The sequence below is a fragment of the Bos indicus x Bos taurus genome, chromosome 28 (genome assembly GCF_003369695.1).
Source record: "Bos indicus x Bos taurus breed Angus x Brahman F1 hybrid chromosome 28, Bos_hybrid_MaternalHap_v2.0, whole genome shotgun sequence".
Classification (NCBI taxonomy): domain Eukaryota; kingdom Metazoa; phylum Chordata; class Mammalia; order Artiodactyla; family Bovidae; genus Bos; species Bos indicus x Bos taurus.
This window is the reverse complement of record NC_040103.1, coordinates 27,926,369-27,952,195: the sequence shown is the minus strand read 5'-3', so window position 1 is coordinate 27,952,195 and position 25,827 is coordinate 27,926,369. Positions and strand designations below refer to the sequence as shown.

General features: G+C 54.1%; 2 protein-coding genes across 7 annotated transcripts in view; one reads left to right on the top strand and one right to left on the bottom strand.

Moving 5' to 3' along the window:
- PSAP (prosaposin) overlaps positions 1-15,976 on the top strand; it is a 33,363-nt gene extending 17,387 nt beyond the window's left edge. Inside the window, exons 2-15 of one of the 3 annotated variants that reach the window (XM_027530372.1) lie at positions 742-875; positions 2,942-3,016; positions 3,560-3,685; positions 4,624-4,827; positions 5,212-5,355; positions 6,455-6,511; positions 8,879-8,884; positions 10,645-10,776; positions 12,278-12,373; positions 12,700-12,886; positions 12,973-13,130; positions 13,450-13,530; positions 13,820-13,927; positions 14,897-15,976. In XM_027530372.1, the coding sequence (XP_027386173.1) occupies positions 742-875; positions 2,942-3,016; positions 3,560-3,685; positions 4,624-4,827; positions 5,212-5,355; positions 6,455-6,511; positions 8,879-8,884; positions 10,645-10,776; positions 12,278-12,373; positions 12,700-12,886; positions 12,973-13,130; positions 13,450-13,530; positions 13,820-13,927; positions 14,897-14,932 (1,544 nt within the window). In that variant the 3' untranslated portion in view covers positions 14,933-15,976. Of the gene's footprint in view, positions 1-741; positions 876-2,941; positions 3,017-3,559; positions 3,686-4,623; positions 4,828-5,211; positions 5,356-6,454; positions 6,512-8,875; positions 8,885-10,644; positions 10,777-12,277; positions 12,374-12,699; positions 12,887-12,972; positions 13,131-13,449; positions 13,531-13,819; positions 13,928-14,896 lie in introns of all 3 variants that reach the window. The other 2 variants (XM_027530371.1, XM_027530373.1) reach the window with 2 other exon arrangements.
- The window catches only part of CDH23 (cadherin related 23), a 436,585-nt gene continuing 426,486 nt past the window's right edge, over positions 15,729-25,827 (bottom strand). Inside the window, exons 56-70 of one of the 4 annotated variants that reach the window (XM_027530370.1) lie at positions 24,307-24,498; positions 24,017-24,130; positions 23,231-23,360; positions 22,881-23,132; positions 22,640-22,801; positions 20,943-21,199; positions 20,504-20,601; positions 19,974-20,094; positions 19,811-19,890; positions 19,639-19,679; positions 19,428-19,488; positions 18,819-18,948; positions 18,569-18,691; positions 18,090-18,194; positions 15,729-17,284 (exon numbers count right to left, since the gene is read on the bottom strand). In XM_027530370.1, the coding sequence (XP_027386171.1) occupies positions 16,958-17,284; positions 18,090-18,194; positions 18,569-18,691; positions 18,819-18,948; positions 19,428-19,488; positions 19,639-19,679; positions 19,811-19,890; positions 19,974-20,094; positions 20,504-20,601; positions 20,943-21,199; positions 22,640-22,801; positions 22,881-23,132; positions 23,231-23,360; positions 24,017-24,130; positions 24,307-24,498 (2,193 nt within the window). In that variant the 3' untranslated portion in view covers positions 15,729-16,957. The other 3 variants (XM_027530367.1, XM_027530368.1, XM_027530369.1) reach the window with 3 other exon arrangements.

Genomic DNA, 25,827 nt, shown 5'->3' with positions numbered 1-25,827 from the left:
GGGTCTTGTCTACTACAACAACATTCAGTTCATTCGCTTAATCGTGTCTGACTCTCTGCGACCCCATGGGCTGCAGCACGCCAGGCTTCCCTGTCCATCACCAACTCCTGGAGCTTGCTCAAACTCCTGTCCATTGAGTCGGTGACGCCATCCAGCCATCGCATCCTCGGTCGTCCCCTTCTCCTGCCTTCAGTCTTTCCCAGCATCAGAGTCTTTTCCAATGAGTCAGTTCTTCATATCAGGTGGCCAAAAATATCAGCATCAGTCCTTCCAATGAATATTCAGGGCTAATTTCCTTTAGGATTTACTGAGAATGCAAGAGCCATTGTTTTTTAGGCTATGAATCTTGGTGGTCTCATTCCAGTTTTTTAAGCTTTGGCTAGTTTTCATTCTGTAGAAGTTTGAATCTTGTTTTTAAACCTGCCAGTCTTTTATTTTTTGATTTCTTTCTTTACTTCGTGGAAGTTTCTAATGATTAAAATGACTGGTCTGTTGCCTGATACTGTTCTAAAAATAGTGGTCGAGGAAAACCGTTACTGAAACCAGTGAACCAGATGGGTAGTCCCTCCCCACGCGGGACACAGGAGGCAGTGCAGCTCCTCAGCTGTGTGACTCGCATCTCCCGTAGCTGGGCAGGGGCGGCCGAGTGTTCCCACAGAATGCCAGGGCCCTATCCCGGGGCAGCGAGGGAGGCGGGCCTCGTGGGAGTGGGCCACGTGCTCACGCTGGTTCTGCTTGCAGCTCTCGCCAGCCCCGTCCTGGGCCTGAGGGAATGTACCAGAGGCTCGGCCGTGTGGTGCCAGAATGTGAAGACGGCGGCCGACTGCGGGGCCGTGCAGCACTGCCTGCAGACCGTCTGGAGCAAACCGACTGTGGTGAGTGTCGTCTGGAACGGCTGCCCGCAGTGCAGCGCTCTCTCCTGCCTCCTCTTGTTTGCTCCTCCGCATGACCCTGGGGAGGCAGGACCTGTTTGTCAGGGGCGCTGGGCGGGGTACCCACAGGGAGTGATGGAGGGCTGGCGTGGGGAGGCCCCCCTCCCCCAGTCACTCATGTCTTCATGCGCAGACGGGCAGGAGGCCTCCGCATGTGCCCCGCTCTGTGCTCTCTGTCCCAGATAAGGTGTGGCTGCCATTCCCGGGGCTGCACCCATGGGTACAGCTCTGCCCTTGTCACTCATCAAAGTAGATGCTAAGCTTTTGAAAATCTTTTCCCCCTCTTTTGCTATTTTCTCTCTCTGCCTCTCAAACAGGCACATCATTGATTCAGACCCTAGAGCTTGGTAGCTATAGAAATTTTATTTCCAGTTACAGCCAACCTGGAAAAGATGCCACTGATTTTTCATCTGAGCAGTGATAAATATATAGCACATTAATGTGGGAAAACTCTTGAGATGACAGACCTCAAGTGCGCACTGCACGCAGTCTGAACCTTCTCAGGAGACACCCAAGCTCTGCTGCTGAGTCAGCCGACTCTGGGAAGTGCTTCCACCCATGGTACAAGCCAGCTTTGACTGTGTGGAGCCTGAAGTCTTAACACTTGTCTGTGGCTCCTAGTACTTCACTAAGAGAAGAAGAGTTAATTAAATAACACTGCTCTTTAAGTTTCTGAATTCACTCTTGACCTGCTATCTGTGGCCAGAATTTCAGATTTTGTTTCTCATTTGCTTCTGGTCTTGTTTTTAATACTGCTTCCTCTTTTGAAGTTTAGTGTGTCATGAGGGGAGCTTTTTAGATCTCTCTCTCTCGACAGGGCAGTCTTAATGGACATCTGAACCTCACCGGCACTCATTCAGGATGGCCGAGTGGCCCCATGCATGGGATTAGCCTGATTAGGTCCGAAGGTTCAAGGCAGTTTCTCTAAATGCAGCTGAATTCACAGGTGTTCCTTTATCTCACCTGTGTCAGTTGAGACGTGTCAGTTCCTTCTTCATGGGTCGAGAATCAGTTGACGTACGGAAGGGAACACCCCACAAGCTTTGAGGACTGGCTAGACTTTGCATGGTCCTGGGTCACGGAGGGGTGCCAGGTTTTCCGTCTCTGAGCTCTGCAGTGGTGACGTGTGGCCCCCACTGGCGTGCAGCACGGCCCAGGAGGTGGAAAGCAGATGAAGGGCTGGCAGTGGCGTCAGTGTGAGTGTGCAGAGGGTCTGGCTGGGCCTGTTTCCCTGCCTTCCCCTCCTTTCTCTGCACCACAGTACCAATTTTCTCTGATTTTTGCTACTCTGATTTCCAGCTGGTTTTTAAAAATAGTTATTTACTTAGGCTTCCCTTGTGGTTCAGCTGGTAAAAGAATCTGCCTGCAGTGCAGGAGACTGGGTTCGATCCCTGGGTTGGGAAGATCCGCTGGAGAAGGGAAAGGCTACCCACTGCAGTATTCTGGCCTGAAGAATTCCAGGGGCTGTATAGTCCATGCAGTCACAAAGCGTCGGATATGACAGAGTGACTTTCACGTCACTTAGCCAGGTCTTGGTTGCAGCAAGCAGGATCTTCAGTGGACGTGAGCAAATTCTTGGTTGTGGCATGTGGGATGTGGTGCCCTGACCAGGGGTCAAGCCCAGGCCCCCCTGCATTGGGAGCATGGAGTCTTAGCCACTGGACCACCGTGGAAGTCCCTCCAGCTGATAGATTTCAAGCCTCAGTTTCCTCACAGGTGTGCTGTGAGCAGGTATATGAAGTGTGGCTGGCGCCAGGCGCACTGAGCGCGGCGCCGAGGGGTGGGGGGCACTCTGTGCCTCCCATAGGAGTGCGGAGTAGTGATCAGCACACCTGATCCTCCCCTGTGGTGTCCGTGCTTCTCACCTGGGTTGGGGACTGGCCTGTGCCGTGTGTCAGAGGTGGCCCTGGCTGGATGGAGTGAGAAAGAAGGCCGCGGTGATCTTCAGCCACGTGCAGTGTGAGTTTTGTCTTACAAATACAGACCTCTCTTGTGTTCTTTCCTCTTAGAAATCTCTTCCCTGCGACATATGCAAAGATGTCATCACTGCAGCTGGTAACCTGTTGAAGGACAACGCCACCGAGGTGGGCCGCCACAGTGTGTGTGGCCGTGTGTGAGTGGCGGCTGTGTGGCTGTGCATCGGTTCCTCACAGAGCTGTGATTCTGGGGTCCAACTGGGAATAGTCCAGGCCCAGGTGGGAAATAACTGTCCCATGGGCCACAGACTGTTTCTGTCACATGATCCCCCCACCCCCGTCCTTTATAAACGTAAGAACCTTTCTCAGCCGCCGGCTGTACAAAAACAAGCTGTGGGCACTAGTTTGCTGACTCCTGAGCTCAGCATTAAATGCCCTTGGTTGACAGGGAGTTTGTATCACATGCTGTTAACCTTTAGGTTCATTTTTTGGCGATTTCTGCTCAGAGTTCCCTCTGTCTGAGCATCTCTGTTTTGAATAGTGCTCGCGTCTGCTTTCTGCCTCATTGGTCTAACAGAGCCATGGCTCCTCACTAGCCCTCTCCCATGTCCTTTTCCCTGAGGGCCGCTGGAGCTGGAGGGCCTCTTGCATTCTGTCCGTTGGCGGAGAAGAGGTCCATTCTGGTCTGACTCTTGCCTCTGTCCTCTCTAGCAAGAGATCCTCATGTACTTGGAGAGGACCTGTGACTGGCTCCCTAAGCCGAACATGTCTGCCTCCTGCAAGGAGATCGTCGACTCATACCTCCCAGTCATCCTGGACATGATTAAAGGACAGATGGTATGTGATGGAGAAGAGCCTCTTTTTTTAGGGCACCTCTGAAGCCAGGGGAGGTTCCAGATCAGGTTACAGTGACCACGATGGAGAGTTCATTGGTAGATTAGGATTTTGTCAACAGATCTTTTCTACAGTTTTAATATCCAGAATGGCTTTGGCACAGCAGGCCACTCAGCTTGTAATGGTCAAGGGTTGGGGAGGGCATAGGAAATACGGGAAGTCATAGAATTATTGAGGGAATGTAAACTGGTGTAACAGTTATAGGTGTTGGTTTGATAACTCATGTCAGCCATAAGGATGCTTGACTTTCATTTAGTAAGTATCTGTTATGCATAAACCGCATGTCATAGGTTGGGTTTTCAGCAAGGAACAAGGAGCCAAGTTCGTGAATTTGGAAGAACTCTAAAAACCTCTAGTGGGGCGGGGGTGTCCTGGGCGGGGACCACAGTTTTGGTGCGGAAAGCAGGGCTCACCACAAGACCTCAGGCCATGTTCCAGCATTGCCGGTGCAGTGGGGAGTCCTGGGAGGGGTTCACGGGAGAAGCGACAGGATCCTTGTTCAGAGGGGTTGATCTGGGTCCCACCAATGGGGAGCCCCGAGAGGGGAAGCTGGCGGGACGGTCAGGTATGAGATGTGAGGCGGGTGGGGGAGGCGGAGAGCCGCACGTTGTCTTAGAGGATAAATGGACTAGACCTGCTGGTGGACGGGGCTGCAGGCAAGGGGAGAGTTAGTCGTGCCTTCCAGGTTTGTGGCCCGTGCCTCTGGGAGGACGGTGGTAGCACCATTTGTTAAAATGGAGCTGCGGAGGGTTGAGTGGTTCAGTTTGAGGTGCCTGTGAGCTGGGCATGGGCACGTGAGTCAAGCAGGGAGAATTCTGAGGCACCAGGTGGCCTGTTTGCTTCTGGGGCAAGGGTTTCCATTTGGGCCTCTTTCCCCCCAGAGCCATCCCGGGGAGGTGTGCTCCGCTCTCAACCTGTGTGAGTCTCTTCAGAAGCACCTGGCGGAGCTGAATCACCAGAAACAACTCGAGTCCAATCAGATCCCGGAGCTGGATATGGCTGAGGTGGTGGCTCCCTTCATGGCCAACATCCCCTTCCTCCTGTACCCTCAGGACGGCTCCCACAGCAAGCCCCAGCCCAAGAAGGTGAGGCGCTGGGCCAGGCTGCTCAGGGCCCCATTTGGGGTTGGGGGTGGAACCAGAGCTGAGACACAGAAGGGGCAATGTGTACAGTTCTGAACCCGGGGCCTCATTCCTTCACCTGACTCCACAGTTACCCCAGCCACCCTTCAAATGGTTGAGCCACGGAGATTCTGAAGAACTGGGATGTTTAACATGCCCCCTTTCCTGTTAAGTTTCACTGTGATAAATGCCTGCATGATTTTAAACTTCAGTCACTTTAGAGCCTATAAAAGCACGTTAGGAACTGTTTAGGGACTCACTTCTAGTGCTATAGTATGAGCATGTAGGAGTCTGAATACCCTGAGCTGTTTAAGGAGGGTGTAGAGCCTAACCACCACGTCTGTCTAGGCTAATGGGAACGTCTGCCAGGACTGCATTCAGCTGGTAACCGACGTCCAGGAAGCTCTGAGGACCAACTCCACCTTCGTCGAGGCCTTGGTGGACCACGCTAAGGAGGAGTGCGACCGCCTGGGGCCTGGCATGTCCGACATGGTGAGCCTTGCCTCCTGCATCGCAGGGTGCTCTGGGCCAGGGAGCTGGGCTCTGGAGATAGGAGTGGGACAGCCAAGAAAGCTCACTTCTGGGGTACCACTTCAGGTTCCACCTAAGGGCCCTGAGGAAGAGATCGTTCTTCTTTTCTCTCAGTTGCCACGTGTGTGAAGAACAAGAATAGAACCACGTAGAACCCTGGTTTGAAAGGTTGGGCTGTCGTATGTTCATAACTGTGCTGTCCCTGCCACCCGCAGGGCGGTTCCCTGGGGGAAGCTCAGGCCCCTGGATGGCAGGAGGCTCGCCCAGCACCCCTTCTTTAACTCTGGAGGATGTTGGTCCTGTGGACTCAGAAATTCTGTTAGCTCCACGAAGGTTTTATTTCTTGGACCCTCATGAGATTGACATCTAAAACCAAATGCTGTTTAATGCCCGACAACTTGGAAGCTAAACCTCTGTTAGACCTGGACTCCTGGGTCTGGGTTCTAGAGCCACCTTTCCAGGTGGAGCTCTGGAAGCTAAGGGTCCCTTTCTGTCCACGTAAACCTGGGACACTCTTAGCCTCATTGAAGAGTCTTTGTATGTTTGCTATGTCAGTTGGCTTCCCCAGACTAACCTCTCTGAGGGCTGTTATATCACCCTCCGTTTTCTTGCTTATAGACACTTCACAGTCATGACCAGAGGGTCTGCAAGAAATACCTAGATATTTATGAAAATCATTATAACTTAACTGGATTATACTAGATTTAAACTTTATAATCCTGTCTAAGAACATGTTAAATGAATTTGGGAAGTAATCTCAAATTGATCAGTGTATCTCACAGTTACCCTAAATTGCCCCTGAGTAGTTGCTGTGTGACCTTGGGGAAAGCAAGGGCCATAAAAGGAGATTGGAGGACCTCATCTCTAAGGGCCTTTGGAAAACATTTTCAAAACACTTTGCCATTTTTTGTCTTATTGAGGCTGCCCAGAATAGACATTGATAGGATTCTGCTCTTGGAAACCTGCCTTGATATTTGCATATTGATACTGTTGGAAAGGCTGGCGTGTTGGTATATTGTTGTAGCAGTGTTTTACTAAAAGTGTGTTTCTGTCTCTCCAGTGCAAGAACTACATCAACCAGTATTCGGAAGTTGCTATCCAAATGGTGATGCATATGGTAGGTAGCATTTCTCTTTGTCTCAGGCTGTGATTTCTAGGATTTTGAAAGTTGTACAGTTTATTTTTCCTTTTTTACCTTTGAGTACTGAATTAAACCAAAAGGAGCCCTCTTTGACCACCTACAGTTTAGTACCGCCCCCTCGCGTTCCCCGGGCCGGGGAAGGGCGGGAGCAGCCTGACCTCGGGACTGCCGTGGTGGCTTCCTGGCGGCCTGTTTGCCTCTGTGTCTGTGAGCCGGCCATCAGATTTCCGGTATCTGGCCTCATTCTGGGACCCGTGGGAAAAGCTGCTCTGTAGCTTGGCCAGGCCTGAGGATTGCTCTGTTGTAGCCTGAGTTCTGAACGAGGAGAATCCGCCTCCCACGGTTGGTCCTCGCTCTGCAGCAGTGTCGGCTGCGGCTGCTGCTTGAGCCCGTAACCGCTGCCCTTGCTTCTGATACATCCAGGTGGTTGGGGGTGGTCCTCCACTATTAGAGGCAGAAAACATCCATCGCGTGGAGGGAAGCCAGCTAGCTCCATGCAGGGAACGGTACAGAGCAGGGTGGTCTGAAGGCATCCTCACACAGGGAAGATGCCCTGGCCTCGTAGGATCTATCTGATCCGCAGCGGGTGAGGGGTGGGTTGTATTTAATACTGCTTTCTCTCTGTCGTGCTGACTTCCTAACTGCGTTGAGATTGGCCTACAGTTCTTAAGTTTGTTCTCTAACCAGGGATCAGAAAGCCATGGCCTGGTAGTTTTATTGGAGTATAGTGATACCCATATTTGCACTGTAATAGTAGGATTGAGCAGTTAAGACCTTAGGGCTGTAACGCCTAAGTGAGTTACTCTCTGGCCCTGATCTGACCACTCAGGGGTTCCATCAGGCATAATAGAATTTTTGTGGAAATATTACTCACACCCTGCCTTGTTCTAAAAATAGTTTAAAGGCAAAGGGCTTTTGCATACAAAGACATGCTGCTAAAGCAGGAAAAAATAAGCCTTTGATGTGGCATGGTCTAGTTAAGTGCTTCGTCACAGCTAACAAAATATTTTTATTATTTTTAAAAATCATGCTGTATAGACATATTTGGAAATAGGGATAATTACCCGTATTTTTGCATTTTTGTCTAAACTCGTCTTGGTCATTAAATATACTGCATGTACAATTGCTAAATGGCTGCATAATATTTCCACTGTACAGATAAAATTCCTTATGGCTGGTGTTGAGGTTGTTTTCAGGTTTGCTCTTAGGATAAACCGTATGATGAACATCCGTAGAGCCAAAGAGATAGACATGCACATCCCTGTTTTTTCCCCTCAAGATAGGTGAATGGTAAGTAAGACTGGATTGCTGACTAAAGGGCAAGGCTTTGGCGCGCGGGCTTGCCTCGAAGACGCCACAGGTTTAGTTTCGGACCACTGCAGTACAGCGAATCAGATCAGGATAAAGTGAGTCAAACGGATATTTTGGCTTTCAAAAAAATTTCGTTTGAAATTTCATATGAAAGTTACGTTTGTACCACACTCTGTGAAATATGCAGTAGCATTAGGTTTAAAGAAACAATGTATATACCTTAAATAAAAATACTTTATTGCTAAAAAATACTACCACGGAAGCCTTTAATAGTAGTAACATTAGAGATTATTGATCACACAGATCACCTTAACTAGTAAGATAAAAAATTTGAAGTACTGCAAGAATTACCAAAATATGACACAGAGACACGCAGTGAGCAAATGTAACAGAGGGGGTCAGTAGACTTGCTTGAAGCAAGGTTGCCCCAGACCTTCAATTTGTGTAACCTGTGACGCTCACCAAACTGAGGCATGCCTGCATTGTCAGACCAGCCTTCCAGGCTGGCATTTGGCCACCTGGGGGCAGTCTGCCCTAAGACCTGGGCCAGGGCTCCATGGCCTCTCTGGGTGTATTTGATGTTCTAAGACGGTGCTCTGATTTGAGCAGCCCCGTGTCTTGTTCCCGGCTGCTCATCACCAGCCTGAGGCGAGAGCCTTGCAGGCGAGGTGGGCTTGGCTTCTGAGCTAGGAGAGCCCTTCATAACTGGTGCTTTCCGGGGACTTGCTGCTCAGGGTTCCGATTCGTTGTCAGGGACAAGGGGACGGTGCACAGACAGGCTGGACAGTGTGGTCTGACCCTTGAAGGGAGAGCAGCTTTCAGGCCCCCATGTGCAGGCAGTAGTAGGCTCAAGGAAGGTTGTTGATAGATGCCTGAAAGGGCATTTCCCCTAAACTTCCGGTGACAGACGTTTTTACACCTAGTTAACTGCTTGATTATTGTTGTTTTAATTTTTTCTTAACTGTTGTGTCCTTTCCTTTCTCTTATTTTCATCTCCAATTTCCTGGTTTTTTTTTTTTTGTTCAACAGCAGGATCAGGTATGTGATGGGGATTTGCTTGTAGTAGTGGTTTGCTGCTGCTTGTAGTTATTTTGCTCATCTTTTTTTGTATCAGCTCTGACAGATACAAGGAATGATTGTGACAGGTGGGCTCCCTCTCTCTCTTAACGAATCGGCTGGCAGGGGGAGAGTCTACATCTCTCCTGTGTGATTCAGCACTGGAGGGGTCAGGGGTTTCGTTTCCCCTGCAGGGGGACCCGAAAATGAAGCCTGCAGAGCCTTATGCTCTGGTCAGATGGGGGAGTGGCCGGCCACGTGCAGGCCACCAGTGGGTGGGGAACCGTGGGTGGCCTCTGGCCACTGCTTTCTGCAGTGCAGGCCTGAGTCCAGGGGGACGCCTTGTTTCTGTCAGGCCTCGGGAGAGCATTGCATGTCACAGTCATGTTTCTCATCAGCCCGGAAATGCTTCTGCTGCATGAGTGAGTCATTTGCAAATAGCGAGCAGACTGTTCCCCTGTCTGTTGGATCCAGAGAATTGGAAACAATCTCTTGATTATAGCTTCTCCTCCTCTGGGTGATGGGGTCCTTTGGGTTCTGGAGCCACATGAGACAGCTTGAGAGCAAGGCCATTGGTGGCAAAACCTGGGGACTGAGCCCCCCGACTGGACTTACTGAACCAGTGCCCTTTCAGGGTTGTACTGAGCACTGCCCTCCTCTAGTTCTAGAATTCAAGATTTTCAGAGGTATTATGAAGTCTAATAGGAGAACACCTTGGTTGAAATACCTGAATTTTCACATAGGCGTCCTCGAGGAGTTAGTATAGCAAAACTGGTCAGAAACAAAGCATCCATACCTCCTGATCTTGGTCTTTTTTCTAAAAAGCTTGCTCTGTCTCCAACCCTTCTCTGATTTTTTTTCCCCATTCTTAAAGCCTGTCAGAGATAGGATACCATGAGCCATGGCAGTGGGCTCGCTCTCTCCCATTAATAGGGCTTGTTTCTACAATCCTCTCCTCGCTGCTTTATGGTTTGGTGGTGGGAGGCAGATGCCATCAGGCCAGAGCAAGTTGCTGAGCGCGTTTGTTTACAAAGTATACCCAGCATGTATACTTCACTTGCTCTTGGCCACCTTCATAGTGAAATGGTTAAGGTGTTGTCCAGACTCTAGTTCTCTGTGGTTTGGTGTCTGGAGGGGAAGGGGATCAATCTGTGGATCTTCTGACTTGAACAGCTTCATCACTTGGGGAGACTGGGCTTTGGTGTGTGCTGTGTGTGTGCCATTATGAACACAGGCTGTGATTTTATAAAAAGTCAGCGTTTCCCCGTAATGCATCATTTTTAATGGTCCTGCCACCGAAAGATCCGGTATGGTTTTATTTGTAACACCTGGGGCTTAGTTAGGTCATGGGCATGCTTGGTTCTTCCTCCAGAAAGAATATATAGCTTACTTCCTCCTGAGAGCAAGCCAGCTTAACAGGAAAACAGGTTCTAGAACAGGCCAGGTGGCCTTGGAGAGGATTCGCTTGCCGGTGAAAGGTGTCAGGGGTCGTGCTTCTCTGGGTGCTCCCTGGCTGGAGCGACCTTGGTTGCTGATCTCCCTTCAAAGCTTTGCATGGCCTCCTCGGTACATGTGTATTTGCACAAGCCCCTTAGATTTAACATGAGTCTTCGCCTGACCAAGCTTTGACACTGGGTCTAGGATGTTCCTCCGGCACCGTGACCTTTGTGTGTAGAGCGTGGGACGGTGTGTGGGGGGAATGCGTGCCTGCTTCTTAACAGCTGCTTCTGTGCTCTTTTCAGCAACCCAAGGAGATCTGTGTGCTGGCCGGCTTCTGTGACGAGGTGAAGGAGATGCCCATGAAGACCCTGGTGCCTGCTGAGGTGGTCTCAGAGAACGTCATCCCCGCCCTGGGGCTGGTGGAGCCCATCAAGGTAGCCGGTGCCACTGGTTTATGATGGCCCGCCCTGCACAGCACACACGCCTGTGGCTCCCTGCTCGGTTTCTAAGGTTACTTGAGTTGGGGACCATTAGTTTACAGCATTCCCCTAAACTAAGCAGCACCCTCATTGTCCTATGTTTCTTTCCCGAGTTACGTTCCCTAGTGCTCATGGGATCAAGTCTGCGTTTTTAACACACCTTTCAAGGCCACTTTCCAGTGCCTGGCTCCAGCCAGATCTTCCTGATGCGCTTTCTGTGGCCGCTCCCGCATCCTTCGTCACACTGTAGCCAGGGTCCCAGCTCGATGTTCCCAGAACACTCCCAGGGTTTGTGCAGGAGCGTCTCTGGGTGCTGCTGCTTGTGTTGTTTCCTGAGCACCCTCCACTTGGTAAAGATCTCCTTCCTTCGATAATTGACTTCTGTTCAGTGTTCTTGCCTGGAGAATCCCAGGGACGGGGGAGCCTGGTGGGCTGCCGTCTCTGGGGTCGCAGAGTCGGACACGACTGAAGCGACTTAGCAGCAGCAGCAGCACTTCTTATGGGTGAGGTAGTGTTCTAGAGATTGAGGCCTACAGTAGTTCGTCAGCAGTGAACAGAATCACCCTTGTGTTCAAGGAGCACCCAGGCGTGCGGTGTCTCACCACCTGGCACGCATGTGCACTTCTTGTTCTGGAACTTTCCATGTTAGTGTTGCTTGACCTTTAGTGGTCTTGTTTCTTCCTGCAAGCTTCTCAGCATATGCCCTGTGTGGACCACGCATGGGTTAGGTGTCTGACTGCCCTTCCCGCTCCTGCCCAGTCCATATGCTCAGAGGCTGTGGCCCATCTCGCTGACTGCATTAGTGGCCAAAGTGGAGAAGTATAGCTTGTACCCTTCGACGTGTGTGGTACTTAAAATTAAAAACAAAATTCAGTTCCTTGGTTACGCTGGCCACATTTCAGGTGCTCTGTAGACACACATGGCCAGTGGCTGCTGTACTGGATGGTACAACTAGAGAAGGTTGTCATGGAAAGTTCTGTTCAGCATTGTTTTATCAAAGATAGGCTCTAGAAAAGCAATCTCAGGTGCTGAGACTTGAAAGTCAGGAGACGATCTCAGATGGGTTTAAAACTGTCTTCTAAATAGTAAAATACTGGGTCCTCTGTTCTACTGCCTCCTTCATCTCCCCAGAATGAATGCTGAATGATGAGGTGACTGGAACCAAACAGATGTTGAATGGACAGCTCTCTAGGGTTGGGGGACAGTTACTGCTTCTCGTCCTAGTTTTGGGTGGGAGGTGGAGCATTAGGGAAAGGGCCAGGTTTCCCACTGTACAGGAATCGCAGGGCCCAGGGCTCAGACACGAGGAAGAAGCCCTGCCCTGTTTGGAAAGCAGCAGAAAGTGGCTTCCGGGTGACACTAGCCCATCCTGGCCTCGGCCCCCTTTTAGAGGAGCAGGACCAGGGGGCGAGGCGAGGCTCTTGGTGGCAGTGTTCTTCTCCTGCCCTTTTAACAGAAGGACCCAGCCCCTGCAAAGGCTGACATTTACTGCGAGGTGTGCGAGTTTGTGGTGAAGGAGGTGGCCAAGCTGATTGACAACAACAGGACGGAGGTACGTGGATCTGGGGGCGTCTGCCGTGGCAGAGGGACAGCTCTCCTGGCCCTGGAGCCAGAACGGCCTCGTGGGAGGACCAGCAGAAGACCTGGGCTTGGCCCTGGCGGGTGAGGGACAGCAGCCTGGAGGTTGGAACACCCACTCCCCACCAGCAGGTCCCTCTGGGCTGGGGCTGGAGGAGGCACCTGCCCTGCTCTGAGCTCTAACCTTTGGGGGACAGCACCTTGCTTGTTGGCTGGTTTCCTGGTCCCATCAGCATTTTCAGAGTCTCTTCACCCCCATGCGGCCTCCCACCTTCTCACTGAGCCTCTCTCGTGTCTCAGGAAGAAATACTTCACGCGCTGGACAAAGTGTGCTCGAAGCTGCCCACATCCTTAGCTGAGCAGTGCCAGGAGGTGGTGGACACCTACGGCAGGTCCATCCTGTCTATCCTTCTGGACGAGGCGAGCCCCGAGCTGGTGTGCAGCATGCTCCACCTCTGCTCCAGCCGGGGGCTGCCGGCAGCGACGGGTGAGCTCCGGGGTGGTTGGGGCTGGCTGGCCCCTCCTGGGTGAGGCGGGGCCTCGCCGCCTCTGAGCCTGGGCTCTCTCGTGTAGTCCGTGTGATGCCGAGGAAGGACGGTGGCTTCTGCGAGGTGTGCAAGAAGCTGGTGGGCTATTTGGACCGGAACCTGGAGAAGAACAGCACCAAGGAGCAGATCCTGGCTGCCCTCGAGAAAGGCTGCAGCTTCCTGCCGGACCAGTACCGGAAGCAGGTATGCCGTGGGCTGCTTTCGGCCCAAGTGTCAGCACCTGCTCGGGGAGTGTAGGCGCTGGGCACTCATCGACTGTGCCTCTGGGTGAAGTTTGCCATTTCTGCCTCTGGCGTGGAGTCCACTGGGATTTTCTTAGAGGTGCCCTGTTGGCCCCAGTGGAGCCACCGGGAGGAAAATGAGCAGGTGTGGGTCGGTAGTTCACCTGGGCAGGGAGGCTGGCAGGGCCAGGAGTTCTGGCAGAAGAGCCTGTCGAGCACCCGCCTTGTCTGCCCGCGCTCTGCTTGCACTCACCCAGACCGCGCTGCTGTTTCTCTGACAGTGTGACCAGTTTGTGACGGAGTATGAGCCAGTGCTGATAGAAATCCTGGTGGAGGTGATGGACCCTTCCTTCGTGTGCTTGGTAAGCCGTGTGCTAGGCTGGTAGTTTCCTGGGTCGTGCCGCCTGGCAGGGGAGTGCTGTGTGGACCCTGGAAGGGTTCCTCTCAGATCTGGGGCTGGAGGCAGAGTCTGGGGACAGTGTGTGAGAGAACCAGGCTTCCAGGCCCCACCACTTTACCGAGCAACCTTGCCTTTTTGGGAAAGTGCTTATTAGAGCTCTGATTCTAGCTGCTTCTAGCAGCTGATAATCTCAGTTTTGAAAAGGGTTAGGTGAGCAGACCTAATACTTTCCGCTCCTCTTGACCATATAGAAGATTGGAGCCTGCCCAGCAGCCCACAAGCCGCTTTTGGGAGCTGAGAAGTGTGTCTGGGGCCCGAGCTACTGGTGCCAGAACATGGAGTCGGCAGCCCTGTGCAACGTGAGTGACTGCTCTGTGGGCCCGCCTGCCAGGCCCATGCCTGTGCTCTGGTGGAGTGTGTGACGCCGAGGAGAGGGAGGCTCAGCTCTCTTTGTCTTCGGGTTAGAATGGGGGCGTGTGGTCACCAGCAAAAGCAGGGCTCCCTGCACTCTCGTCTCAGGGGTGCTGGGTGGCAGGGGATGTTCTCCAGTGTACTTTGCTCCTGCTTTCTTGCTTCTGCCTTTGGTTCCCTTGTGACAGGGTCAGGTTCATAGGAAGTCAGTCACCCGAGGGATTGCACAAGGCCTGTTGGATTCTTGCACAAGGCCTCTTGTCCCTTGGCTCCCTCTTGCCCTGACTGGAGCCTGGCCTGGTTCTTCACCAGGGCCTGGCAGAGCTCTTCTCGAGCCACCCTGGGCGCTGGCTCCCAGCTGGGCGGCCACTCCTGGGTGACCTGTGCTGCTTTCCTGGGTGGAGACGTGTGTCTCAACTTCTGTTACCTGGTGTTTCTTTGCGCAACTTTCTCTTCCTTGTGGGGATTCTTTCAGTGAGCCAGTGTTGAGGGTGTGAGGCCCCCCCACCTCAAGCCCTTTGCCCCAGTACCCTGCCCTGCAGCACAGTCCATGGTGGAGTGGGATCCCCCGCTTTCTTGGGTACTTGGGCCAGTTCTGAGCTGGTATGAGCAGCTGAGTGTTAGCTGAGGAGTTTTGCCTTGGGGCCCTCTCTACAATCAGAGGGAGGGGTCCTGGCCCTACCTGCAGGGGCGCTGTTCACCCACTGCTCTGGACTCTTGCCTTACGAGTCTTAGAACCCCACCACATACTATGCCTGGGTTTAAGGGAGATAATGGCCTGGGTTTTCAGCATGTGTGCCCTCCGGCTGAGCTGGGCCAGGGTGTCGGGTCCTCTTTCTGGGTGCAGGCTCATGTGCTAAGGGGCTAGCGGCGGAGTGTGTCACCTGCAGACTAAACTGTCCCCTCTCTCCTGTCAGGCCGTCGAGCACTGCAGGCGTCACGTGTGGAACTAGGGGCACGCTCCACCCTGGAGAAGCTGCAGCGTCTTTTCCTGCTCGTGTGTCTGGGGGAACGAACACACATCTGTTGACTTTGTTATAGAAATAGGACCCCTCTCCCTCAGTCCCTTTCTTCTCCCCCTCTTTGTGGCGTTGCTGTCAGTGGCATGCTGACGTCGTTGCTTTCGTGTCCCTTTCTCTGCTAGACAGATGCCGACACGCGTACACTGGAGGTCTTCTGAGTCTGTCCGTGCGTGTGGTTATGTGGAGGAGAAGGGGCTCTGGCTGGGACATGAGCCGGAGCCTCCGGACGGAGGTGGCCCGTCCTCCTGGCTGGGCTTTGGGTGCTGGGGCCTCTGCCTGCTCTAACGAAGGAGTCGAGTCACCACCCCCTTTTGCGGGCCTGCTGACTGCAAAACAAAGGCAGTTTTATATGACAGATGGGAGACTTAGAATAATGAGGCTTTTTAAACAATGCGGTTCTCACTGTAACAGAGCTGGGGTGGGGGGTGGACGGGGCTCGCTACCCCTGGGTCAACCTTCAGTTCGGCTTTCTTGTCTTTCCTGATGGATGTGGTTTTGGAGTTCTGTGGTTCTGGGTGGGAGGGGAAAAAACCAGTTCAGCTGAACGTGCCCTGCTAGCTCTCTGTGGAGGGCCTGTGGCTGCCTGTGTGTGTGTGTGTGTGTGTGTGTGTGTGGGCCCTCGTGGCGCCTCCTGCCTGCTCGTGCCCACCCTGGTGCCCAGCGCCAGCACCGCTCTGGGCAGGACGACCCCTCTCCTCCGACCCCCTCTTGTAGATGTTCTTTTTGACCTGCCAATAAATGTGGATGGCAAGCTCCTAAGCCTCTGGCTTCCAGGTAGAAAAGGTCTGCTGGGTGTGCCGTCCCAGGGCCTCGGCTGCCGCCCTGCCTTCTTCTCTCCCGTTTGGCTGCTTCTGTTCCACTTCCGGTTGCCAGGAGAGAGCAAGACATGCGGTTGCTATTAAATGAACTTAATGATTTTTTGGTTTGTTTTGCACTAGAATTTCTGTGATTTAACAATAAAGTCTGTCAACCACAGCCTGAGTGTGTGTGATACCTCAGCCAGAAGAGTTTGGCTTCTGAAGGGCTCTTGAGGCTGTGAGCTGTAAGTGCCCAGCAGTCCTCAGGCCCCATTTGGCCACAGGAATGAAGTCCCATCTCTCGTTCTCCGTGGCAGCCAGTGGTCAGGGAGTGCCCCCGAAGATGGGTCCAGCTCTGGCCCGTGCTCACCCCCACCGCCCCCCTGCCCCAGCCCAGCCCCACAGGTAAGTTTACCAGAGTGACATGCTGGTTCCTTATGAGTTGCTTTTCTTTTTAAAATTCAGACCATTCCAGAGACGTTCAGTGCGTACCAAGTGAACAAAACCAAGGGTAAAATATTGAGGGAATAACTTAGTTTAAAAGGGGGATACACACGAACATTCTACATTCAGAACCCAAGGGAACATCAGTCGTTTTCTCTCTCTGAGCCGGGAACGTCTGGGAAGCCAGTGAAATGGAGCGGGTGCTCTTTGCTGACATTGACTGTGTCCGTGTGGCGAGACAGGAAGGACTCACTGCCCCACCTGCATGTCCAGTCAGGGCTGTGGCAGAAATGTGCTGGGGCTTGAACTGGAGTCCAAGAGTCAAGGCCAGGCCGGGCATGCCTGCCCTGGGCTCCCGTGCAGTGGGCTAGGGTTGGGGGGACAGGGCCGGCTTGGCCTCTTTCAGCTCAGCCTGGGCTGAGTTGGACCTCAGACTCCTGGAGTCTCGGTGACCCTCCTTACCTCGTCCCTAGATGCTTACCATTTGTTTGGTTTTCTTAGAAAAATAACATTTTATGAAGGTAGAGATCAGATGCTGAATGAGCGTCTGGCAGAAGTGGAATCTGGGCAGCTGAGGCAGGCCCTGTTGCTGGGCCAGCCCCAGGTTGTGTGCCCAGAGCTGCCCCCGGAGGGGCCCGCACCCCGGAGGTCCTGCCCCTGCTCTGGCGCCTGGAGGGGCTGGGCTGCTCATACCAGGTGGGCTCCCCACATCGAGTCACAGCTCCGTGATCTCCAGGGGGCTCTCCATGATCACGTCTCGAAGCTTATGCAGGGGTGTGGATTTGGCAGACTCTGTGCGGGCGTTGCGCTCAAAGGCGCTGGCCTCGGCCGTTGTCAGCGTCTCCAGCGAGCGGCCCAGGCCCTTCTGGTCATCCTCGGGCAGGCTGTTGAGGTCAGTGGCCAGCAGCGTGCCCGTGCTCCCGTGCATCACATGGATCCCGTCTGGCCCTCTGAGCTCGGTAGGCGGCTTGTGGCAGAAACGCAGGCTGCCCTGGCCGGGGCTGTGCTCCCCTGGCTCCTCTTCCAGCTCGGTCTGGATCAGCTGCAAGAGGCCAGGACCCCCACATGCTCAGGGCCTGCCCCTGCGCAGGTCAATGGCCCCAGAGTCCCACCTGCTACGGGCTTGTTTTCTCCTTACTGCACACAAGGAACCCCGGGCTTGGGTCTCAGAAGCCTGCGCAGCCTATGACCGTGTTGCTCAAACTGGGTACAAAGGAGAACCATTATTACGTCTGGTGCTACAGGTGTGTTTCTGCAGAGCCTGGGGTTCCTATGAGAATCTGTGTAAGTTCCTGTATTCACTCAGATCTACAAAGATCCTGTGACTGCAACTGTGGAACCTGGACTTGCTACCGGGCTGGCCTCAAGCAGGATCAGCTCTCACTGTGGCAGGTGGGAAGTGTCCACAGTGGAAGCTGGAGGGGACTGATACGGTCGAGCAGAGTCTCAAGAATGGTGCTTCTGTCCTGTGTGGAGCTTTTCAGTTTTCATCTATGGCAGTGGGGAATATTGGCCCAGCTGGAGATCTGAATTTTTTAGATAAAGTCTGACTGTTTAAAGTGATTGACGCGGCACTGCAGTCAGTTTCTAAAAATGACATGATCTGTCAAAGATACCTTCTTGGGGGTTTCTCAGTTCTGAGAAACACTGCCTCAGCACCCACCCATCCCTGAGAAAGCCCACTGCAGAGTCCAGAGAGCAGAGCCCAACTGACTCTCTGGACCTCCACCCACTGCAGTCCTGGGTCCCGGCTGCATCTCAGAGACTCGGAGGAGGATGAGAGAGGGAGAGGGAGAGAGCACCCCCAGGGCTGGGGCACAGCACACAGCTCCCGGCCCACCCGCTACCTCGGAGATGGAGGAGTGGCTGGAGGAGGCTTTTTGCACCATCCGCTGTGCAAAGAGCTTTTTGAGCCGCAGGTAATCCTCCAGGACCACCTTCAGCAGCGAGCCCTGGGGGAGGGAGAGGGTTAACCCCCACCAAGGCCCTCCCCTTCCTGCCCCACCCCCCACTCTCCCCTAACAGGTGAGGGTAATGGAAGGTGACTCTGGGGATCTGATCCTAGGGTAGAGGGTGGGAGCAGAGCCTGCTGACAGCGGCCAGCCAGACCCATGTCGCTGGAGTCCTGGCCTTGAGGCCACTCAGGCTGAAGCAGCTCATCAGCCCAGGGCCACTCTCTGTTCTGGCCCCCCAGAGGGCAGGTCTAGCTGAGGCCCTAGAGGTGGAGGAAGCTGTTTCCCAGGACCCTCCCCTGTCCCTGCATCCTCTGGAGTAAGTCCAAGCCCAGCCAGGGGTCTGGGTGCAGGAGCCTGCCAGGACAACTCACCTTGATGGGCCCTTCCCGGATGATCTGGCCCAGCTTGGCAATGTTATCATACTCCTGGATAGCAGCCCGCAGGTACCGGTCATCGTCAGGCTTGACCGCTGCTGGTTCACGCCCGAAAGTTCCCTGGGGAGAGGAGGTGTTGGCTGGAGCAGAGGTAGACGGCGCGCACACACGTGTACACACAGGCACACACGTGTACACACGTGCATGTCCCGCATGGCTGTCCCCGCCCGCTCTGGCCCAGGCTCACATGGGTGCGGGTGGGGCTGTTCCACAGGTCAGCGACCTCACTCAGGTTCTCCGGCAGGTCATCCTCGTGCTCAGCCTGGGCGGCCAGCTCCAGGTTTCGGCAGAAAGGATCCAGCCACACAGGGTTGGCCCTGCAGATGGAGTGGGGTTGGGGGAAGGCTGAGAAAGGAAGGCTGGAGTGGACAGACACTTCTGATGCCTTTGAGGGAAACGGGCCCCCACTGTTTCTTTGGCCGTACCTGGTACAGGACTGGGGGTTGAGGGTGGTAAAAAACGCCCCTTGCCTGTGGCACCTGTGGGTGATCCTCCCCTCAAAGATCCCACAAGAACCAGCACAAGTCCCCATCTGGATCAGCTTTGGTGCGGAGGCCGCCCCTTGCACCTGGTGCCCAAAACCGATGTCTCCCTGGAACTTGCAGCCCAATCAGGTTGGGGAGCCCAAGTCAGGGTGGAGAGAGGGTGTTTGGGCCAGCAGGGGGCACCCACACCCCAGGTTTCAGCCAGTCCATGATGCCCTCAGGGCCTGAGAGGCAGTAGGGACTTTACCCCAGCTTGGTCCAGGGTGTGTCTCCCTACAGTGCACCCAGCAGGGTTCAGGGACCCCACTCACCCATCGAAGGAATACTTGTTGGTGTTGGGCATGTCCATGATGTCAATGAAGCCACGATTCCCTGTAGGAGAAGGGTTGGGGTGTGGGGTAGAGGGGTACACCCTGCTGGGGCTGGGGAGCTGGGCCTGAGCCAGCCCTGTGAGGCCCTGGCGGTCACTCTAGGGCCTCAGGGGCCCCTCCCATCTCCCCACCCATCACAGCCCTGTCTTACCTGCGGAGCCAGCCACGATGGCTTTGAGCTTCCTCTTGTGTCTAGAAAGAAGCAGAGGGGCTGGTGAAGGAGGCTGGGGCTGGACTGGCACCTTAGGGCCTAATGGCCCTGCCTGCCTCCGTGACTGTCCGCAGTCAGCCTGTCTCAGGGCAGGGCAGTAGGGGTCACTCACACGGTCCTGTAGTACCAGTTCATGAGGATGAAGAGCATGGCAGCCAGGAAGAGGAGAATGGCCAGGACAATGATCGCCATCTAGGGGAGCAGGGCCGGGCCTGAGTGGGTGGGAGCACCCAGGGCAGCACGGGGCCTGGGGGGGTGGGTGTCACCAGGGGTACCTGCAGGGCAGACATGTCATCGGGCGGGCGGACAGAGATGGCGGGCTGCACGTCCAGGACATTGTAGTTCCGGAACAGATTCCTCAGTTGCTCCTTGTTTTCGTCGATCATCTGGATCACCCTGGGCGAGGGGGCAGAGGCCTCAGCCATTCCTCAAGAGCTCGTCCCACTCAGGCCAGTCTGCCCCCAAATTCACCCCCCCACCAAGCCTTGGGAGGTTCAGGCCCCCTCAGCTCAGATAACCTTGTATCTTACAGCTTCACCATCCCTTCACATAAGATCCTATTTGATCCTCACAATTGCTGTAATAGTCCCATTTCACGCATGGGAAGAGTAAGGCTCAGGGTAGATCTCTCTGTTCACACACCTTCTCTCTACCTGCCCTGCCCACCCCTGGGTGAGAGCCCCCCATTACAGCAGCCATGATGGTGTTACCCTGCTCCCCAACTCCAGGGTCAGGGAAGGCTGACAGACCCAACTCCAGGGCAGGGGGCAGACAGACAGACAGCTGAGCACAGATGCACACCCACCGGTCCACATCCAGGATGCGGTTGGTGTCGCGGTTCACCACGTGGATGAGCAGCTCCGTCTGTGCGAAGTTCACCCGGCCCTTCTTGTCCACGTGGAACTGGGTGAGAAGGGCATCATGGGAGGCGTGGCAGGACAAGGCGTGGGAGGGGCAGGCCTCTTCCAGCAGCCCCTCCTGCCCTGCCAAAACCCCAGCACTACTGAATGCCCCCCAAGGGTCAACTTCAAGGCTGACCACTGAACTGCACTGGGCCAGACAGTTATCAGCCCCATTTTATAGAGGAGGAAACTGACGCCCAGAGACATGGAAGGACCATGCTCAGGCAGCTAAGAAGTGACTGATCCCTTTCATGCACCCCGATCTCTGCACTGCTCTGTCCCTGTCCTGGCCCCTCTTCTTGCTCCAGTGCCCCTAGACCCAGGGCAGGTTCCTCAGGGTACCTGAACGTCATCGGTGTTGACGATAGCACCGGTGATGTTGGACAGCAGGCGGATGAACTCCTCCTCAAAGCCACGCACGCGGTCGGGGATCTCGTTAATGACAATCTTGACCCGCTGGTCGTCCCTCAGGATGTAGATGCCGATGACAGCTGTGTCATTGTGGCCAGCCAGGTCCCGGGCCATGATGTCCACCACAAAGTAACCAGGGCTGTAGGCCATGAAGAGGTCGAAGGTGCGCAGGATGCCATCCACACTCCCTGCAGGGAGAGCCCATGGCTGGTGCACTTTCTCTAGAGAATTCTGCTGCTGCTGCTGCTGCTAAGTCGCTTCAGTCGTGTCCGACTCTGTGCGACCCCAAAGATGGCAGCCCACCAGGCTCCCCCGTCCCTGGGATTCTCCAGGCAAGAACACTGGAGCGGGTTGCCATTTCCTTCTCCAATGCATGAAAGTGAAAAAATAAAGTGAAGTCGCTCAGTCGTGTCCGACTCCTAGTGACCCCATGGACTGCAGCCCACCAAGCCCCTCTGTCCATGGGATTTTCCAGGCAAGAGTACTGGAGTGGGGTGCCTTCGCCTTCTCCACTAGAGAATTCTAAGTTTTATTTAAACATGTGGCATACTAAAAATACAACTTGGGCTGCACTGGCCCAAGGATGACAAGCTGGACCCTGCCATCCCACGCTGGGAGGCTGCGGAGCACTTCTGAGCACCCCCCGTGTCTGTTTCTCACATGTAACACATGCGCCTTGGAATTTCACAACCACAGCAGAGAGATGACCGGCGGTGGTATGGCACAGTCTTCTCTTAAAAGACTGGATTCAGAGACTTAGATCTGGGTTCAACATCCGCCACTTTGTAGCTTTGTGACCTGTAGCAAGCTGCTTATTAGTTTAAGAGCAGTGGGAAGTTGGAGGACAAAGCGATGGTTGTCTGGTGGTGTGGCTGGAGGTGGCGGCACGTGAACCAGACTTTAGAGGGTGGTGAGGGGAGCATTCTGAAGGCGGAGATGAAGGTCAGGATGGTGTTACAGGAAGTGAACACAAAGGGATCCAAGGCCCGGGGAGGATGGTGTGAAGCAGGCTGAAGGAATAGTGAGTAGTTCAGCCTGAGTGGGACCCGTGCCCGTAAGGGTAAAATAAGGGCTGTGGAACCAGCAAGCGGGATTAGAAGGAAGAGCTGATGGGTCTAGAAAGCCAGGCCAAAGAACCTGAATTGATTGCTGTGGGCAGTGAAGGGCAGGGAAGTGGCTGGAGGTTAGATTGGGACACCCACTGGGACACCTTCTAGAACCTAACCCAGAGATGCTCAGCTCTCCACACAGGCAGATGCACAAGCAACCATGCATACTTTTAGGGTGAAGTGTGCTTTTTGAATTCTGGCTCCCCAGTGCCTACCTAGTACAATGCCTGACACAGGGGAGGGTGAGGTGCACAAGTGGAAAGAGGAGGATATATGGAAAGGAGAATGGGGAGATGGATGGGCAGATGAATGAATGGATGCATGGGTGGACAGATGGATGGATGAGGAGATGGGAAGAAGAGAAGAAAGTGGGTGGGTAGATACAGAGATGGATAGGTGGATGGCCAGATGGGTCAACAGAAGGACTGATGTGGCTGACTGGCCACTTATACCTTGTGGGACCCCCATAGACCCTATTTTGTTCAGACCTATACTCCATGAAGTGGCTGGAGCCCCTACCCATTGTGAAGACCTGGCCCACGTCCTCAGAGTCATTGGCCAGGGCCTGGAAGTAGTGGATGGCCAGGATGCTATAGAAGACAAGGCTGTTGTTGCCAATGTCTGCATCCAGGGCCAGCACCTGGATCAACTCTGAGCCCACTTTGGCGTCGGTGGCCACTCCTGCAGGAATAGGCAGACGAGTGTAAGCGGCAGAGGAGAGGCCACGCCACACCCCAGGCCCAGGCTCTGGTCCCTGCACCTGCAGTGTACTCAGCCTTGGTGAAGCGTGGCGGCTGATCGTTGATGTCCTCCAGCACGACACGCACTTCCTGCAGAGTGAGGTCAGTGACCAGGTCAAGGGCTGGGGAGGGCCTGCGGGGAGGTGTCCAGCTGCGATTGCTTGAGGCCTTGACGATGAAGGAGAAGACGGCTTCGCGCTCCCTGTCCAGGTCCCTCAGCACCAGCAGACGCCCGTCGGGCTGCAGCTGGAAGTTCTTCTCTTCATTGCCGACTGAAGGGGACCGTGGCACAGCATGAGGGGCCGGGAGGGGGCACATGGGGGTCATTTCCAGCCCCAGCGTAGGGAGGCACCACCCTGCCAGGCCCCACCTGCGATGAAGTAGTACACGATGGCGTTGGAGCCCTCGTCTGCATCCACAGCGCCTGTCACATTGCCCACAAGGGTGCCACGTGGTGAGTGCTCGGGCACCGTCAGCAACTGGTACTGGGGGCTGCCTTTCTGCAGAGGGAGAGGGAGGTCATGGGACGCCAAGGGAAGGCCTGAGCCTCTGCTCCTGCCAGAGGGCACTGGGCAGTGCCTTCGTGGGTGCTGAGGGAATTTCCTGCCCAGGCCTAGAGAAACTGCTGTAACCTTAAGGGAGCAAGCGTTGGGCTGGAGAGACCCCTGCTCTGCCCTGAGGGAGTGTCACCCACGACTTCCTCCAGGAGGGCAGGGCTGGCTGGGCACATTCTCCAAGGTCTCCTAGGACCTGATGGGTGTTTGAACAAGGGGGGCTGCATGTGCACACATACACACTCTCACACACACACATACATGGAGTCTCCAGGAAACATCACGCCCTGTGTGCACACAAGATGAGAAAATTGCCAAGTTAGAGAGTCTGAGTCCACACGAAGAGGCTCAGCCCCAGCTCACTAGAGCAGAACTGACTTTCAGGCTCCTTTTGTGAGCGTGTATGCAGACACGGGAACGTCAGCTCCAGGAGTCAGGCATTTCTGTCTGCATTTTGACTGCTGGGTAGTGCCTTGACATAGTAGCTGTTCAGACAATATTTGTTCTGTGAAGTGCCGGGCAGTTTCCAAGTGTCCACGTGTGTCTACAGCACAGTGTGGACAGTGTGTGGTGTGACCGGCACAGGGGAGGGGTAGGCTCACTGGCGGCCTCACGAAGAGGGGTTCGTTGTCGTCGATGTCCTCCAGAGCCACCTGCAGCGGCTGCATGGTCTCATAAGGCACCGGCTGGCCCAAGTCACTGGCCACCAGGATGAGCTGGGGGAGGAGAAGTGCCGTCAGAGCGGACGAAGGGCCCCAGGCAGGCATCCCCGGAGGACAAGTCACTACCCTCGCAGACATTCTAGGTGGGGACTAGCGGTCCTGCGCCCATAAGAAAGTCTCTTTCTCGGCCGGCCCCGGCCCCGCCCCCGCCCCGGGCCCCGCCCCCTTACGCTGTACACTGCCTGCTTCTCCCGGTCCAGGCGCTGCGCGGTCTGGATGAGGCCGCTGATTGGGTCGATGGTGAAGTACTCCCAGTCCCGGTTGCCTGTTGTCTTCAGGAAGCTGTAGCGCACGGCCCCATTGAGGCCCTCATCCTTGTCCGTGGCGTAGACCTCGTACACGTTGGAACGCAGTGGGATCTCCTGCAGGGGGTACAGAAAGAGGCATCCTGAGAGAATCCCAGCTCCCAGAGCAGAACATCCTTGCCACCTTTCAGCATTCCTAGGAAATGCCTGTCTGCTTAGCTGGACTCTCCTGGAGTCTGAGCACTTGCTAGAATGTTCCTTCACCCCCAACCCCAGCCAAGGCCACTGCCTACGGACAGTCCAGCCTTGGATCCACCATGTTCCAGACTTGGGGTGACCGCCCTTCCAGGGCTATCCCATCCCTCCATCCCACTGCATGCTGAGGTTTAGAAGACCCTGAGAACCACCCTCTGTTTCTAGGCCTACTACCCCAATCACAGGAGCTCTAGGTATCCCCAAAGAACACATCCATCCAATGGGGTCCCTGAAAATGGGGAGGGCATGCAGGGAGGGTGATTTGGTGGCTAGAGATTAGACATTTGGGTTCAAGTCTGTTACTAATTCACTCTGTGACCTGGCCACTTCTCTTCTCCGACCCTCAGGCTCCCAAGTCCCTTAAGTCTGAGCTATCAAAAAACCTAACAGACATCAACATTGGCCCATGAAAAGGTTGCCAAGGGCACAAGAAAAAGAACAAGATTTTGGCTTTCAGTTAAAAAAGCATCAGCTCAGCATGATTTCACTGTTTTATCTCATTGATCACGACAATCAGAAACTCCAACTGGCAGTTACCTCTAATAGATTGAAAGTGGGATGACAGAGGTAATTACTTAACAAATGCTGGTTGTTCGAGAAACATGAATCTTTCAAATATGGACCCCTTGAAGGGAAAAAAAACCAAACTTAGTAAAAGGGGCCCTTTGGTGTGGAAAAGAACCATGCTTAGTCGCTCAGTTGTGTCTGACTCTTCGTGAGTCCATGAACTGTAGTCCACCAGGCTCCTCTGTCCATGGGATTTTCTAGGCAAGAATACTGGAGTGGGTTGCCATTTCCTTCTCCAGGGGATCTTCCGCACCCAGGGATCGAACCTGGGTCTCCTGCATTGCAGGCGGATTCTTTACCGTCCGAGCCACCAGGGAAGTTACAAAGAACTAGATTATTATTAATTTATACACTGCCTCGTTCTGTAAAGAAGATTTGAGGCAGTGGACAAGAATGTATAAACTATAATAAGGGTGAATGGGTTAAAAAAATCAGAATAGAGAAAAAAATGATTGGCAGGAAGATGGAAACAGAGGGATAGGAGGGAAGGTGTGTACACGAACATGTACATCAATCAAGGTGGGCTGACCACTCTGAGCTCTCTAGTGAACAAAGAAAAGAGGGTCACTGTATCACTGCAGTAGACACAGGTTAAAAAAAAATCACAAGGTAAAGGTGTAGTGT